Source organism: Odocoileus virginianus, chromosome 23 (assembly GCF_023699985.2).
Source record: "Odocoileus virginianus isolate 20LAN1187 ecotype Illinois chromosome 23, Ovbor_1.2, whole genome shotgun sequence".
Classification (NCBI taxonomy): Eukaryota; Metazoa; Chordata; class Mammalia; order Artiodactyla; family Cervidae; genus Odocoileus; species Odocoileus virginianus.
Window position 1 is genome coordinate 3,471,024 of NC_069696.1, and position 16,044 is coordinate 3,487,067.

Consider the following 16,044-nt stretch of genomic DNA (forward strand, 5'->3'; position numbering starts at 1 on the left):
TCAGTTAGTGCACAGACAGCCCCGTTAGTGCACAGTGCAGTGCTTACCACGTTTTGTTGCTGTTATTAGTCACTAGGTCGAGTCCGACTCTTTGCAACCCCATGGAAGAATACTAGAGTGGGTAGCCATTCCCTTCTCCAGGGGATCTTCACAACCCGGGGTCCAACCCACGTCTCCTGCATTGGCAGCTGGATTCTTTACCACTGGGCCACCTGGGAGGCCCCTAAGCACCTATCAGCATTTTAGCAAAAGTTAGTGATGATGATACGTTTATCAGCCAGGCAGAATCCTCTTGGTGGCCATGGAGCCAGAAGGCCAGCTCTCTGTCCTGCCATTAATCTGCAGTGTGACCTTGGCCACACTGTGACCCCCCAGCCCATCCCGGGGCTCAGCTTTCTCAGTTCTCAAAGGGGCCAAGTCAGAAATGCTGGGTTCTGACCAGCTGTCCCTTTTGGAGGCCTGAGGGAGCCCCACTTCTCAGACCCCTTCAGAGGGACAGCCCACCCACCAGGACTAGGTCAGGCATGTGGAAATGAAACAGAGAGGGAAGAGGATGAAGAAGGACCACACACGCAGCGGCTGCAGCCGGGGTTCATTCCAAGCCTATGTTCAGTTACACGTTAAACCACTTAGACTGTTTTTTCCTTTCCAACTGTTTGACCATCACGCAGGCCTGACCTTTTGTTGACCAAGAACCCAGAGCAGGAAAGTGGCACTTATTTAACTGATGGAGAGGGTGGAGCTGGTTTTTCCACAGCAAATATACTGGCTTCGTTTTTATTTTAGAATCACCAAGCTTCCCCTACACCCCAAGTATGGGATCTCTCCACTTGAGAGATGGAGGCTCAGGGCACCTCCAGCTTGAGTTAGGGCTCATAGGAGCATCAGAGAATAAGGGGTTGGTGAGACCCCGGGAGTAGAGGGTGTATTACAGACAGTGTATTATTGTGGTGGTGGTGTTGTTCAGTCGCTAATTCATGTCCGGCTCTTTGTGACCCCATGAACTGGGGCCCACCAGGCTCTTCTGTCCATGGAATTCTCCAGGCGAGAATACTGGAGTGGGTTGCCTTTCCCTTCTCCAGGGGATCTTCCCGACCCAGGGATCGAACCTGAGTCTCCTGTACTGACAGGCGGATTCTTTACTGTCTGAGCCGCCAGGAGCGAGGGTCAAGGAGGCAGGGTCACCTCTTCATACCCACAGGATTTTCTGGGATCCTGTGACACAGTTGACTATCATTCCCTGAGGGGAGGGGGGTCTCTGTCCTGCCTGCCTCCCCCACCACTATCTCGTACCCCTTAGAGGAGCGTCCTCCCATTGATTCCTGCCCACCCAATGAAACCCACTTAAGAAGATGAGTCTGTTTCTGAGAAATCACAAGACACTCCTTGGGAAAATGGTTCTGGAAGATTATCCGAAGCCTGGCTCCTCCAGTCGCTGGGGATGGAGGATGGGGGCGCAGGGGGTCAGGAGAAAGTCTATCAAGCAGCTGGGGTTTGCTTTCCTTTCCTGGGGCTGCTGCCGCCATTCCCACCCCCACCCCTACTACAGGCCTCCCCAGGAGATGGTTTTAATCACAGGGGAGGGCTGAGGAAAGCGGGGAGAAAGGAGGGCAGGGAGGAGAGTGCTCTAAGCCAGCTCCCTTCCAGGCCCATCTGGAAACACTCGGGAACCACTCGGGCCCACCCACCCGCCTTCAGCCCATCCCCCCATCCCTGGTCACTAGCCAGGAGGGTTTAGTAGTGTCTGTGGCATCTTTCCCCTTGAGATGGACATGCAAATCAACCTTCCTTACAAAGTCAGAAACACTTCTCCACCTTAACTAAACCTTCTAGCTGCTTCCCCCTCCTTCTCATTTGAAAGTATCTACCTTGGGTCTCCACTCCCTCCCTGCCCCCACTACTGGATCCCTAGCCCTCAGCATCCTCCGCTGATGCTGCTCTGGCAAAGGTGAGACCTGCCAGGCTCTTGGGACTCAGCAGCACGTGGCCCTACGGCCCACTCCTGGCTCCCCTGTTCTCCTTGTGAACAGTCCCTTGTGAATCAGTCTCCCCAGGCTTCTTCGTCCTCCCGGGATCTTTCCTCTGCTCCCTCCTAGCTGTATGTGCACCTACCTTCAGTGTCTGACCCCTGCTCTCCAGCCCGCTGCCCCTAGCCCAGTTCAGACCCTGCTGTCTTTCTCTTGGACACCAGCCTCAACTGTACCAGGTGCTTAACTGGTCTTCCCAAGCACCCAGTCGGCCCCAGCCCCATGCTGCCCCTGCCCGGGACTCTCTCTGAAATGCGGGTCTCATCAAGGGACTGCCTCGCTGAGCACTTAACCGTGGTTCTCATCACTTCAGGATGTGAGTCTGAGTTCCGAGGCTTGGCTGCCCATGGTCTGACCCCTACCTGCCTGTACACCTCTCACTCCTCCACTTATAGCATGCACCAGTGAACCCCAAAGTGCAGACAGCCGATCTACTTAAGATTCCTGTTCCTAATTACTTTCATCTTTAAAAAAAAAAAAGCAAAATTAAGCTTTGATGATATTTACTGTATAGATTGACAACAGTCCATGAATAAAATTTATAAATAAATATACATATTTGTGGGGTATGCTGAAAACATTTTAGTGATGAAGTATACAGTTAGAAGAGCTTGGTGATCAGTGCCCAGCATCACAGCCCATCTCCCTGCCCATCCTCAGTGACCCTGCTCGCATTCTCTGGCAGACGTCTGTACTTAGCACTCCATCCACCACACTAGGCTGAAGTTAGCTGTGGGTGATAGAATGTTCAAACACATACCTTAAAGAAGCCATCAGTTTTTTTGTTCTCTCATATAAACTAAGTCTGGAGGTGAACAGCTCACAGATGGTGTAGCAACTCCAAAATCATCTGAGATCTGATTACTGAACTGATTACTCTACTCTTTTCAACCCATGGTTTCCAGCTCATGGTTCAAAATGGCTGCTTAAGCTCCAGCCATTCCATCATCCTTCCAACTTACTAGAAGAAGGAAGGGGTGAAGAGAAACATGCCTCGCCTTACTTTTAGGATATTTCTGATTACTAGAGATAAAGAATGGCATTTACTAATGATAAAGGGGTTGATCCATCAGGATGATATCACAACACCAAATCTATATATACTCCAAGATATATGAAGCAAAAATGAACAGAGTTAGCCAACAAGGACATACTTTATTGCAAGGAAACTATGCTCAATTTCTTGTAATAAACTCTAATGGAAAATAACCTGAAAAAGAAAAAAAAAATACATATATATATATATATATATATACTATCTCAATATCTTGCAATAACCTATAATGGAAAATAATATATATCATATATTATTATATAATATATATATGTTATATATATATATATAGTTGAATCACTTTGCTATACACCTGAAACTAACACAACATTGTAAATCAATTATATTTTAATAAAAAATGTTTTAAAGAAAACAATAAACAGAGTTGAAGACAGATATACAAGTTCACGGTCCTAGTGAGAGTCTGACATACCTTTTTTTAAGAGCCAATAGAGCAAGCAGACAAAATCAGTAAGGATGAAGCTGTAAAACCTAACAAGTTTGACCTAATTGATGGCTGTAGAACTATGGCAACTCACAGTGACAGGACTTACCTTCTCAAACACACGGGAAACGCTCGCCCAAAAATGTTACTTTAAGTAGGTGCATACACTGCTTCTGCTTCCATGCCCTCTGTCATCAGTTAATCCCAGCAGAACCCAGCAGGGAGGGGGGCTGGGAAGTGTCATCTGCTCCAGGTGGCCAGGTGCCCAACTGAAATGGGGACTTCTGGTCCTAAGACTGAGAGGGAACAGGTGTTAGGGGAGCCAGCAACCTCGGTCCTCCTTGCTCCCTTCCCCTGGCAGCTCTGGTCCCAGCAGCAGTGCATGGTGGATAAGGTCTTGGGCTGAGTCAGAAGCTCTTCGTTCTGTTCTGGTTTTACCACTTACTTGCTCTGTGACTTGGACAAGTTATTTAACCTGCCAGAGCCTCAGTTTGTTTATCTAGCAAAATGAGAATAACTCTACTTCATACCATCTCATCCACCTGGCATCATCGACTCAATTGACATGAATTTGAGCAAACTTCGGGAGATGGTGAAGGACAGGGAAGTCTGGTGTGCTGCAGTCCATGGGGTTGCAAAGGGTCAGACACGACTGAGCGACTGAACAACTACTACTTCGTAGGGCTATTGGGTAGCTGGAACAAGATCATGTGTGTAAAGCAGTTAGTCCTGGGCTTGGCACGTGATAAGTGCTCAGTAAGTGTTACCTGCACAGAGAGGTTAAGTAACTTGCCCCATGTCACACAGCCAGGAAATGACAAGGCTAGATTTCACATCCAGGCATCTGGCTCCAGGCTAGTTCTGATACTTCTCTGGGGACCTCTGCCACTCCCAGCAGAGGGCCCCACAGATGGTAGGGCCCCATGGAAGGAGCACAAGATAGGGAGGATAGGAAACCATTAGCCATGTGACTTAGAGTTATGTTAAAGTGTGTGACTTAACTCAGATGTGTGTTAATTTCCTCATTTCTTCTGCAGAAGGTTGGATTAAGTGAGCCCAGAGGTTTCTGCTGACCCTGACGTTCCACAGACCCATGCGGTTCTGTCTTCTCTATCCTAGTGGCAGAAACTTTGCCATTAGAAATGTATGATTTTAATTAAATCCTGTCATCTGCCTGAACTCCTCTTAAAAATACAGTTTCCTTTGGAGCATCCTGATGCCTTGGTTTGCTGGTCTAGAAAAGGCTCTGGTGCATGGGTCCAGTGGGCCCCGGCTGGGAGGGGAGGACCAGACCCAGGGAGAGGAGAATGCAGACAGGAGAGGCCGAGCCCACTGCCAGAGGGTCCCTCCATAGGTACCTGCATAGTGACCTGCGTGATGACTATGTAATAGCTCCTGGGCCAGTCGCCTAGCCAACTCCAGCCACTTTTTTATAGGTCTTCCTTTTTTCTCCTTCTGTATTTTTTCTGCCACCCTACCTCTCAGACTAAATTGGAGAGAAATGGGTTTTGTCTTTTTTTAACAAGAAGACAAAGTCTTAAATTACCTTATTTGAGGTCTGCAAATAGAAATCCCAAATAAGACAGCCACCTCTTCTTTTCTCTCTTCCTCTTGCCTTGTCTCAGGAGCCCCTGAGCTTGAAATAAAGTGCAGAGCAGTGGCTCTGGAGGAAGTAATGTGGGTCGGATCGGTACCAGTCACCAAGAGTGGGCAAGGCTGCCCGATCGGACAGGGGTGGGAACTGGGGAAAAGGAGACAGAGGTGGGCAGAACCATGGCCTTGCTGCTCTGGGTCTGGAATAAAAGAGGTCCCCCAAAGGGACTATTCCTTAAGGTGCAGCTATGCTGAGTGTCAGCGTGTGTGCCCAGGGGATGAGAAGCCTGAGCAGGGACCACAGAGGCCGCTGTTGGGACTTAGATGCAAATGAGACCACTGGGCACAGTGACCCTTCACCTTCTCATCCCACTGACGCCAGCGCCCAAGGAGCCCACTGGTGGGCATCAGGACTAGGGGAGGGAGCATGGCTCTGGGGCAAAGACTAGGAGTTCTATGGCCGGTGTCCTGGTTTTAATCCCTGCCCCAGGCAATCAAAATTAGCCAACCGAGATCTACCTTGTGCTGGGGACTGTGGTCAGCCCCTCACAGAGACCATCCCATCGAGTCTGCGAGACATCCCGCCGTGCAGGCATCGTCATCATTTCCTCCCATCCAGATGAGGATACAGAAGACGAGAGGTTCCCTAACTACCCAGGTTCTCACGTGCCTGTGACAGATAAGGGTTGGAACCCAGGGAGCTGGGCTCCAGAGCTCTTGTCTTCCTCCTGCCAAGCCACTCAGCCCGCTGACCCACTTCCTTCTTTGGAAAGTCGATGTGCTTGGGGCAGGCGAGGTGGCCCGGGGATCACTGAGGCCCTTTCTGAGCACAGATGCTCTGATTTGAGGTTCATGCCTCACCTACATGTGCAAAGGTCCGGTTCAAATGATGCAGGATTCCACTGCAAAGCAGGTACACTGAGTGTGTGCGTGTGTGTGCATTCATGCACTTGTGTCTGGCAGCCCTGCTGAGACAGGGCAGAGAGTAAGAGCAGAACAAGACTGGAGACTTCCCTGGTGGTCCAGTGGCTTAGACTCTGCACTCCTGATGCAGGGCCCCAGGTTCGATCCCTACTCAGGGAACTAGATCCTACATACCACAACCAAGACTTCACATGCCACAGCTAAAGATCCCACATGTGGCTACTAAGACCCAGCACAACCATGGAATTCTCCAGGCCAGAATACTGGAGTGGGTAGCCATTCCCTTCTCCAGGAGGTCTTCCCGACTCAGGGATCAAACCCAGGTCTCCTGCATTGCAGGCAGATTCTTTACCCTCTGAGCCACCAGAAAAGCCTGTTTAAGAAGAATACAAAAGGACGCTGCAAAGTTGGTAGGAAGACTTGCAGGTTAGACTTACGTCAGAGGGGCCAAACCAAGATCCACAGGCCTAGAAAATTCTGTCTGGGTCACCTCCATTGTATGTCTAATGGCCTCTGGGTTTTTCTGTTCTTTGCTCAAGGTTGCACACCCCCAACCTCAGAGCCCCCTGGTCAGATAGGCTTGGGAGCCCCTTGAAGGGAGCCTCACTGGGGAGCCTGGCTCTGGGCTGGCGAGGCTGCCTCCGCGGACACCCTGGCCATGCATGTGTCTTCTTTGCAGGCCCGGCAGCCATGGCCCATTACAAGGTGGAGCAGGATGACTGGCTGACCGTCTACTTGAAGTATTTGCTCTTCGTCTTTAACTTCTTCTTCTGGGTAAGTGCACCCGGCACGCTCCCCCCTCCCCCAGCATTGGCGAGTCAAGTCATCTTTGCTGTTTTGTGAGTCATCACTCTGGCGTTGATTTTTTTCTTTTCCAAAGACCACTCAGGGGGCAAATTCTGCCTGCTTGAGAGCAAATGTGTGCATTTGTTACTGAGGGGAAATGAAAGGCTCAATCCACAGGTTGGCGTGGGCAGCGTCACGGCCTCTGAGAGAAGGATGCTCGGCCTAGCTTGTGTCCCAGCCTCCTCAGCCCGCGGGGTCCACTCTGCCTTCTCAGCCATAACTTGAGGTCCCAGATCCCGGCGGGAAATGCGACGGCCTCTAATAACTGCTTCTTTGTGTTTGAAGCCCATTTGCCTCTTGTGACTCATATTCTCCAGGCCCGAGGCAGAGAGACTCAAGTATTAGGGTGGGTTGGGGGACGGCGGTAGGGGGTGACGGGATGCCTTTGTGCTTGGGGAATGGTCTCCATAGTGACCCCGCCCCAGGAAACTGTCCAGACTAGGTCTTCTAGGAGCAGAGGGGTCTGTCCTCTTGAGACAACTCTCTGGGTAACCGGGAGCAGAATACCATCAGGTGCCCAAAGTAGCCAGGTACTGGAGTGTGTATATCACCTTGTGAGATGGTCTCACTGGACCTGGAGGGCTAGGGTGTGAGCAGCGTGGGCAGCCCTGCTGTGAGCAGCTCATCTGTGCTGGCTAAGGCTGTTGTTGTTGTTCATCAGTAAGTTATAATCGACTCTTTTGCAACCCCATGGACTACAGCGTGCCAGGCTTCCCTGTTCTTTATCGTCTCCCGAAATTTGCTCAAACTCCTGTCCATCGAGTCAGTGATGCCATCCAACCATCTCATCCCCTGTCGCCCCCTTCTCCTCCTGCCTTCAGTCTTTCCCAGCATCAGGGTCTTTTCAATGAGTCGGCTCTTCGTATCAGGTGGGCAAAGTATTGGAGCTTCAGCTTCAGCATCAGTCCTTCCAGTGAATTTCCAGCTAAACAAAAGTTAGCTCTGCAGTGACAAACCTGCATTTTTGCCTGAATAATGTGCTCATTCCCCCTCCCTCCTGCCTGGAAAAATCTTTCATGTTTTACGTCTCTAAGAGCTCCTTTTCATCTGCTCGATGGGATGCCGCCTAGGTTCAAATGGAGTTTTGTTCAAATCAACTTCAGATTTTGAATGTGCCTCAGTTTATCTTTTATTGGTGTGTTTCACAGATGCCCTGAAATGGTGTATGTAAAGTGCTTGATTCCGTCTCTGCACACAGAAGGCACTCAATAAATGCAGTATTTCGGATACATGAGATGTGGAAGGCCCCCAGATGCCACCAGATCAACTTGCTAGTGAGGCTGGGCTAGGTTTCCTTGTTGCCATGGCAAAAGATGCAGTTTCGGAAGCATCTCGGAAAGGCAGAGGCAGAGATGGGCTGTGTCTGCCTTTTCGGTCTTTCACTAAGATGAATGAGATTGCTTAATATGGGGAAGGGTCCTGGCACGGTAGTTAAGACTTGATGCACACACCGAGACAAGGTTTTCAAGGAGTCTTGGAGAGGAGACACGTGATGCTATCTATTCAGTAGTTGAATGATCTGATACTTGTTTAAATGCAAAGTTCCTGAAACAAACCATAAACTCATTTTATTTGCACCTTTTATCTTCATGGGCAAGTGTTTCCTGGAATAGTGAAGTTGTACAGATGAAGACAGTAGAACAATAAAGTCACATGGCTGTGATCAGTATGCTCTGTGGGTGTAAATACTTCCGATTCCCAGAGATAAATCCAGTGGGGTGTTTAGGATACTCGCTGAGTGAGGGTTTTTTTTAAAAAGAAGAAGTATGCTTTTCCTGATCATGAAAAGTCTGATGTATCTACTAATAATCTTAAAATACTGAAAAATATAAATAAGGAAAAATTGGCCCAGTATCTCACTGTCTTGGGCTGCTGAGGAGCCTTAACAAAGGAGCATAAATTGGGTGGCTTCAGACATCAGATATTTGTTGTCTCATAGCTCTGGAGGTCAAAAGTCCAAAGTCAGCTCCCCACACAGACCTCCTGCTCTGAGTTAAAAATACCCCTTCCTGGGGGGCCTGGCTAAACACGGCCTGGCCTCCAGGGACCCAGTCAGCTGAGTCTCCTCCCCATGTAGGGGATGGTCAGTTTCAAAGGTTCAAGCTTTGAGGTTCTGCCCCCCGGACCCCCTGCAATCTCAGTAGACATGGGACAGACCCCTGGACAGTCTTCCTTCTCCCTCAGCAGAGCCCAACCTCATGCGTTTGGCAGCACACAGAGTCCCTGGGAATTTTCAAGAATTCTCCAGGGAGGGGTCTTGTCCATGAGGACCCCTCCCACACACCCCAGAATCTAGTGGCTGGTCCTCCTCTCGGAGCAGCCCCTCTTATAAGATATCAGAGCCAGTGTCTGCACTGCAGGTGCTCTCCACCCCCCAGAGGTCCCCACCTCTTCTCCCTTCCCTGTGGAATCCGTGTAGAGCACCAGGGAGGGTCCCCAGACACCCCACTGCCCCTCCTCTACCCCGAGTGAGGCCTCAGAAGGTGCCCTGGATGGCAGAGGCAGCTTGATTGGGGTGAACACTCCAAACACTTCCTCGTCAGAACAGTGGTCCTGCCCTGTGCATCTCCTTGCTACACCGTTCAGATGCAGCCGGGAGACAGTAAGAAAGCCCAGGTCCTCTCCATGGGAGGATTCCTGGGGACTCCCCTGGATAAAGACCTTACGTAGATCATCCCTTGCGATGCTCATATCAACCCTGGTGGCCGTACCTCTGTTATCCTCATCACCAACAGGGAGCAGGCACAGTCAGTTCAGATTCCTTCTTGCTGTCTTGTGGTAAGCAAGCTGGAGCTGACATCCAGGTATTTCTGGTCAACGATAATTGAAAATCCAGTCCATGGCGTTTATTAAGCACATGCTAAGTGCCAAGCCCTGCTGTTGGCCCTTGGAGTATGTCTATGGACAAAGCTTCCCACGTCCATGAAGCTCACAGCTGAGGGCTCCCCTGGGCTGTGCTTCCACCTGCATCATCCTAGATGACCTCCCAGCGTCCTGAGGCTGTGAACAGCTTTGTGAGAGCCCCAGTTTACCTAGGGGGAAGCCATCTGCCCAAAGCCCGTGAGCTGTGTGCTTGACCATCGGCTCTGATGTCATCCATTGCCTCCAGCTCTGAGTCCTGCCTATTCCCAGTGTCCTGTGGGTACATGCTAAGTCGCTTCAGTCATGTCCAACTCTTTGCAACCCCATGAACTGTAGCCCTCCAGACTCCTCTGTCCATGGGATTCTCCAGGCAAGAATACTGGAGTGGGCTGCTGTGCCCTCCTCCAGGGGATCTTCCTGACACAGGGATCCAACCTGCATCTCTTATGTCTCCTGCATTGGCAGATAGGTTCTTTACCACTAGTGCCATCTGGGAAGCCCATGAGTTAGTGACACAGTAGGGCATGCCAGGAAGACTCAGGCTCAAGTTCTAGCTCAAATTCAGTCTGTTGTCTACTGTCATGGTACTGCGGACTGAGTCGTGACCCACTGGGATTCATGTGTTGAAGCCTGAATCGTCAGGGAGGCTCTACTTGAAGGCAGGACATTTAGGAGGTAATTAAGGTTAAGTAAGGTCATAAGACCTGCCTCTTAAGAAACCTGTATGCAAGTCAGGAAGCAACAGTTAGAACTGGACATGAAACAACAGACTGGTACCAAATTGAGAAAGAAGTACATCAAGGCTGTATATTGTCACCCTGCTTATTTACTTATATGCAGAGTACATCATGAGAAACGCTGGACTGGAAGAAGCACAAGCTGGAATCACGATTGCCAGGAGAAATATCAATAACCTCAGATATGCAGATGACACCATCCTTATGGCAGAAAGTGAAGAAGAACTAAAGAGCCTCTTGATGAAAGTGAAAGAGGAGAGTGAAAAAGTTGACTTGAAGCTCAACATTCAGAAAACTAAGATCATGGCATCTGGTCCCATCACTTCATGGCAAATAGATGGGGAAACAGTGGAAACAGTGACAGACTTTATTTGGGGGGACTGCAAAATCACTGCAGATGGTGACTGCAGCCTTGAAATTAAAAAACGTTTACTCCTTGGAAGAAAAGTTATGACCAATCTAAACAGCATATTAAAGAGCAGAGACATTGCTTTGCCAACAAAGGTCCATCTAGTCAAGGCTATGGTTTTTCCAGTAGTCATATATCGATGTGAGAATTGGACTATAAAGAAAGCTGAGCACAGAAGAATTGATGCTTTTGAACTGTGGTGTTGGAGAAGACTCTTGAGAGTCCCTTGGACTGTGAGGAGAGCCAACCAGTCCATCCTAAAGGAAATCAGTCCTGAATATTCATTGGAAGGACTGATGCTGAATTGAAACTCCAATCCTTTGGCCACCTGATGCGAAGAACTGACTCACTGGAAAAGACCCTGATGCTGGGAAAGATTGAAGGCAAGAGGAGAAGGGGACAACAGAGGATGAGATGGTTGGATGGCATCACCAACTCAATGGACATGAATATGAGTAAGCTTCGGAAGTTGGTGATGGACAGGGAGGCCTGGCGTGCTGCAGTCCATGGGATCACAAAAAGTCGGACACGACTGAGTGACTGAACTGAACTGAACTGAAGGTCATAAGAGGCTTCCCAAGTGGTGCTAGTGGTAAAGAATCTGCCTGCCAATGCAGGAGACTTGGGTTCAATCCCTGGGTTGAGAAGATCCCCTGGAGAAGGAGTATTCTTGCCTGGAGAATCCCACAGACAGTGGAGCCTGCTGGGCTACAGTCCATAGGGTCACAAAGAGTCAGACATGACTGAAGCAACTTAGCACACCCGCACTCACAGGAGGTCATAAAGGTGGGGTCCTCATTCCATAGAGTTGGTGGCCTTACAAGTGGAGGAAGAGCGCGCTCTCCAGAGGACACGTGAGGACACAGTGAGAAGACAGCTGTCTGTAGGCAAAGAAGATCCTCACCAAAACTGAATCAGCCAGCACCTTATTTTGAGGACTTCCCACCTCCAAAACTGTGAGAAATGGAAATAAATTTCTGTTTAAGTCGCCCAGCTATGGTGTTTTATCACGGCAACCTTGAGCAGGCTAAGACATTAGGCAAATCACTTCATCCCACCGAGCCTCACTGTTTTCATACGTCGTATGGGACTCCCAGTACCTGTAAGAATTAAAGATTAGTATCGAGGAAAACATTTCACACTATTTCTGGCACATACTGGGCGCTTAGCTGCTCTGCGTCGCTACGGTGATTAGACTAAGGGGTTGTGCCTCACCTCCACCAGCTTTCTGTGTCCAGAGCTCTGACTCCATGGCTTTGGACCATGACCCATGTAAGCAGTTCATGAGCGCATAAGAAGCGCTTCCATGAAGCTAAACTTACCGTGACTGTGTGCTGTGCACTCATGTTTTCTCTCCCACTTCATGGGGGGTGTTCTGTTCTGTGTTTTAGTGCCGGTTGCTGTTTCTCCTCTTGTTTAGTTGCTAAGTCCTGTCCAGCTTTTTGTGACCCTGTGGACCTCAACCCACCAGGCTCCTCTATCCATGGGATTCTCCGGGCAAGAATACTGGAGTGGGTTGCCATTTCCTCCTCCAGGGGATCTTCCCGACCCAGGGATCGAACCCGGGTCTCCCCTGTTTTCTGCATTAGCGTGCGGGTTCTTTACCACTGAGCCACCTGGGAAGCCCTTTAGTGCAGGTTGCATCCATCCCACCGAGTTTATCTCACAGCCCTAAATGGTTACATCCCAAAGTTTGAAACACCCAGACCAATGGGATGGGGGTTGGGGGGGAAGATTCAGGTCCCAGTTATGCAGAGCAAGGTCTTGATGAGATTTTAAACCAAGCCTCCACCAGCTGCCAGCGCAGCACACTTTGAGGGTTATAAATCATCTCACTCTCCAAAAAGATCCTACAAGCACTCTGTAATTATCCTCACTCCTGTTCGGTAGATGATAAAATGTCAGCTGAGCTGATTCCCAGAGGTCAGTTCTGGGCGTTCTGACTCTGAGTCCGCTGCTGTTCCTTCTCCATAGACCACGGACACGTAACCACAGCCTTAGACCCACCTCGCTGATGCCCGTGTGAACTCCCAAATGTCCCCAGGGGTCAGGGTTGAACCCAGATTAAGATGTGTTTTGACGGCATGGGCAGTTTAGACACGCAGAGAGTGAAGAATATAAGCAAAACTGAAGTAGCATGGCAATACACACCCCCGTTCTACATGTAAGCTCCACCTACCTCCGGACCCCTACCCCTGACTCATCCCATGCCTGCCCCCCATCCTTCACCCTCACCTGCCCATGATTCCCCCACCCCCACCATGCAGTTCCATTAACGCAGAGTTGATCATACCCATCTCACCAGCAGGATACAGCTCTGGGTCAGGAACCAAAATGCCAGTGTTTTCATGACCCTAAAATGAGCGTGACCCAGGCTTGCTAGGAAATGCTTTACTCACCCTCCCATGTCCTGCATGGGTCCCTACAGTTTCCATCCCTCTTGCAATGTTGCTCTCTAACTTACTGTTTTAATTAGCTGCTTGGCTGTGTTAATAATGAAGGCTTTCCCAGCCTCCCAGGAGCTGTGCGGGCTGGGAGAACTGGGGAGCAGCGGCTCCCTTCCCTGGAGAGGCGTCTCTGCTCAGGAAGCTCTGTGCTGTCCGGGATGCTGGCTGCTGAGTGGGCATCTCCCTCAGGGGCCCATGGGGCTCAGCCTCCGGGAAATCCCTGGGATCCCCTGGGAGGACACGGGCCAAGACGGGAGGCAGCCGTGATGGAGGACTCGCCCAGCCAGGGGGAGAGAGGTGGCTCAAGAGCACCCCTCCAGGGTCCCCAGGGAAGGAAGAGGCTCTGCTCACCTCCCCGCTGAGGGGAGAAGTCTTCACTGTTCACCATCACCCCCACAGAACGTGGCCTGTGCCCGCCTCCCAGAGCAGGCCATCCGAGGAAGAACAGCTGAGGGGCCCTGTGGCTGGCGTTTCTGCCACGTACCATCTTAAGATGCCGAAGTCTCAGGATCCCATGGCACCCGGGCATCCTGCCTCTTTGAGCCGCAGCATCTGCTGGGGGACAGGCCCTGCTTGGGGCGAGGATGCTCATCTGGTCTGCCCAGGGCCACTGTGGGGAGGCCAGTCCAGGAGGAAGCCTGGGGTGGCTGCTCTGAGACAGTTTGCTTGGAGGAATCCACTCTTGAGTCCGGGCTGGGGGCCCTGGGTGCTGGGTGCTGGGGGTGATTTTTCAGTGGGGACCCCAGGTGGTCAGCCCTGGAAGCACACACACTGCCCCTGGAGTGAGCAGGGACCAGAAGGCCATACAGGGTGGGTGGTTGTTGTTGCTGTTGTTGTTGAGTTGCTAAGTCGTGTCCAACTGTTTGCAACCCCATGGACGGCAGCACACCAGGCTCCTCTGGCCTTCATTATTTCCTGGAGCTTGCTCAAACTCATGTTCATTGAGTCAGTGATGCCATCCAACCATCTTATCCTCTGTCATCCCCTTCTCCTCTTGCCCTCAATCTTTTCAGGCATCAGGGCCTTTTCCAATGAGTGCACTCTTTGCATCAGGTGATCAAAGTACTGGAGCTTCAGCTTCAGAATCAGTCCTTCCAGTGAATATTCAGGGTTGATTTCCTTAAGGATGGACTGGTTTGATCTTGATCTCCATACTGTCCAAGAGACTCTCAAGAGCCTTCTCCAGGGTGGGGTGGGGGGACGAAAAACCGTGGCCGCGCTTGGGGTGGCCAAGTGATGGGCTATGAGGTCAGAAGGGGACAGGTCCTTACTGTCCCTGCAGGAGAGTGAAGTGTCCAGAGTGACCCTGGGGAGCTGGTTAAAGGTTTGGGCAGTGGTGGTCCCATTGATGAGGCTGCCAGGGGTGGGGAGTGTGGAGGACTGAAGTGGTTCTAACTGGATTAACTCACACCCAGCTCCCAGTCCTTCCAATCCAGGTGGTGCTTGGCCCCTGGAGGCCAGTAGCAGAGACTTCAGGGAGAGAACTACACCGTCACCTGTGCGACCCCACTCCTGTCCGGGGTCCCTCAGCACTGGGAGCCCCACCATCCTGGGCCTGCTCCACCGGTCGGCCCTCGCCAACCCCAGCACAGAAAGCCTTTCCGCGGCCACACAAGACAAGGAAAACCTGCAGCGGCTTTTCCGCTCTGCCTGCTTTCCTTTTCTGCCTGCAGCCTGAGGTCTCTCTGGACCAGCGTGTGCGGCCACTCAGGCTAATCCTCCCCATGATGACAAGCGACTTTTTGGCCATGTTTCTCTTCTATAAATGGGCCGTTCCTAAAATTACATGGCCTGGGTGCCCTGCTGCCTCTCTCGGCCTGTGTGTGTCCTCACGGGTAAGAAGGCCAGCTTCACCCTCTGCAGGGTTTTTCTAGCTGATTGGCTGCAGGCTCTGGTTTTGAAAGATGTACCTAATATTCCACAGGAAACCAACCCAGTTTCTGCAAAGAGCCAAATGCTGTTGGATCAACTCTATGCAAATAGCTGTCCACCCAGCTCAGCGGGGTCATTTGGCTCCAGCCCGAATCGTCCTCCCTGGGGCCTCTTCCACTGCTCTTTCTGCTGACCCGGCATCTCAGAACTGCTTGTCGAAAGCTATGAGTGCTCTGGGTTTGTGTGTGTGTGTGTTTTGGGTTTTGGCCCACAAGGCATATGGGATTTTATCTCCCCTATCAGGGGCAAATGCCCTACATTAGAAGGCAAAGTCTTAACCACCAGACTAACCAGGGAAGTCCCTAACGATGATTTTCTAAAAAGCCAACCAGATTCAGAGGAGGACACCCCCCGGAGGACTTGAAACCCACTCCGTGTCCCCAGCAGACACACGGGATACCCCAGTGGAGGGCTGGGGGCCCCACTGGCTCAGACTTCTCCTGAAGGTCGGAACCAGTCTGGGTTTGTTGCTCTCCAAACCCAGATCAGGGCACTGTGTCCACCCAGACCCTCCTGTGTGGGCGGGGGCCCTGCTGCCCCCGTGTCCGAGCTGCGGCCCCACTCCCTTGTGAGACTCCAGCCCATCTGTGACCACAGGGCACACTCTTCCTTTAGGGGTCAGTGTGCGCCTCCCTACTTCCTCCCCTGGGAGCACGTGGTCTTTTCCTTTCTTGCATGATCTGCTTTTCATCCCTTTGAACGAAAAATCCTGCTCCTTGCTACCCCACCTTCTAAAGTTCCCATCACAGAGAACACCCTGACGCAGAC

General features: G+C 51.0%; 1 protein-coding gene across 4 annotated transcripts in view; it reads left to right on the plus strand.

Moving 5' to 3' along the window:
- TSPAN11 (tetraspanin 11) overlaps positions 1-16,044 on the plus strand; it is a 64,139-nt gene that overhangs the window by 21,875 nt on the left and 26,220 nt on the right. For all 4 annotated transcript variants that reach the window (XM_070453166.1, XM_070453165.1, XM_070453168.1 and 1 more), the window contains one exon: positions 6,723-6,817. In XM_070453166.1, the coding sequence (XP_070309267.1) occupies positions 6,734-6,817 (84 nt within the window). In that variant the 5' untranslated portion in view covers positions 6,723-6,733. The remainder of the gene's footprint in view (positions 1-6,722; positions 6,818-16,044) is intronic.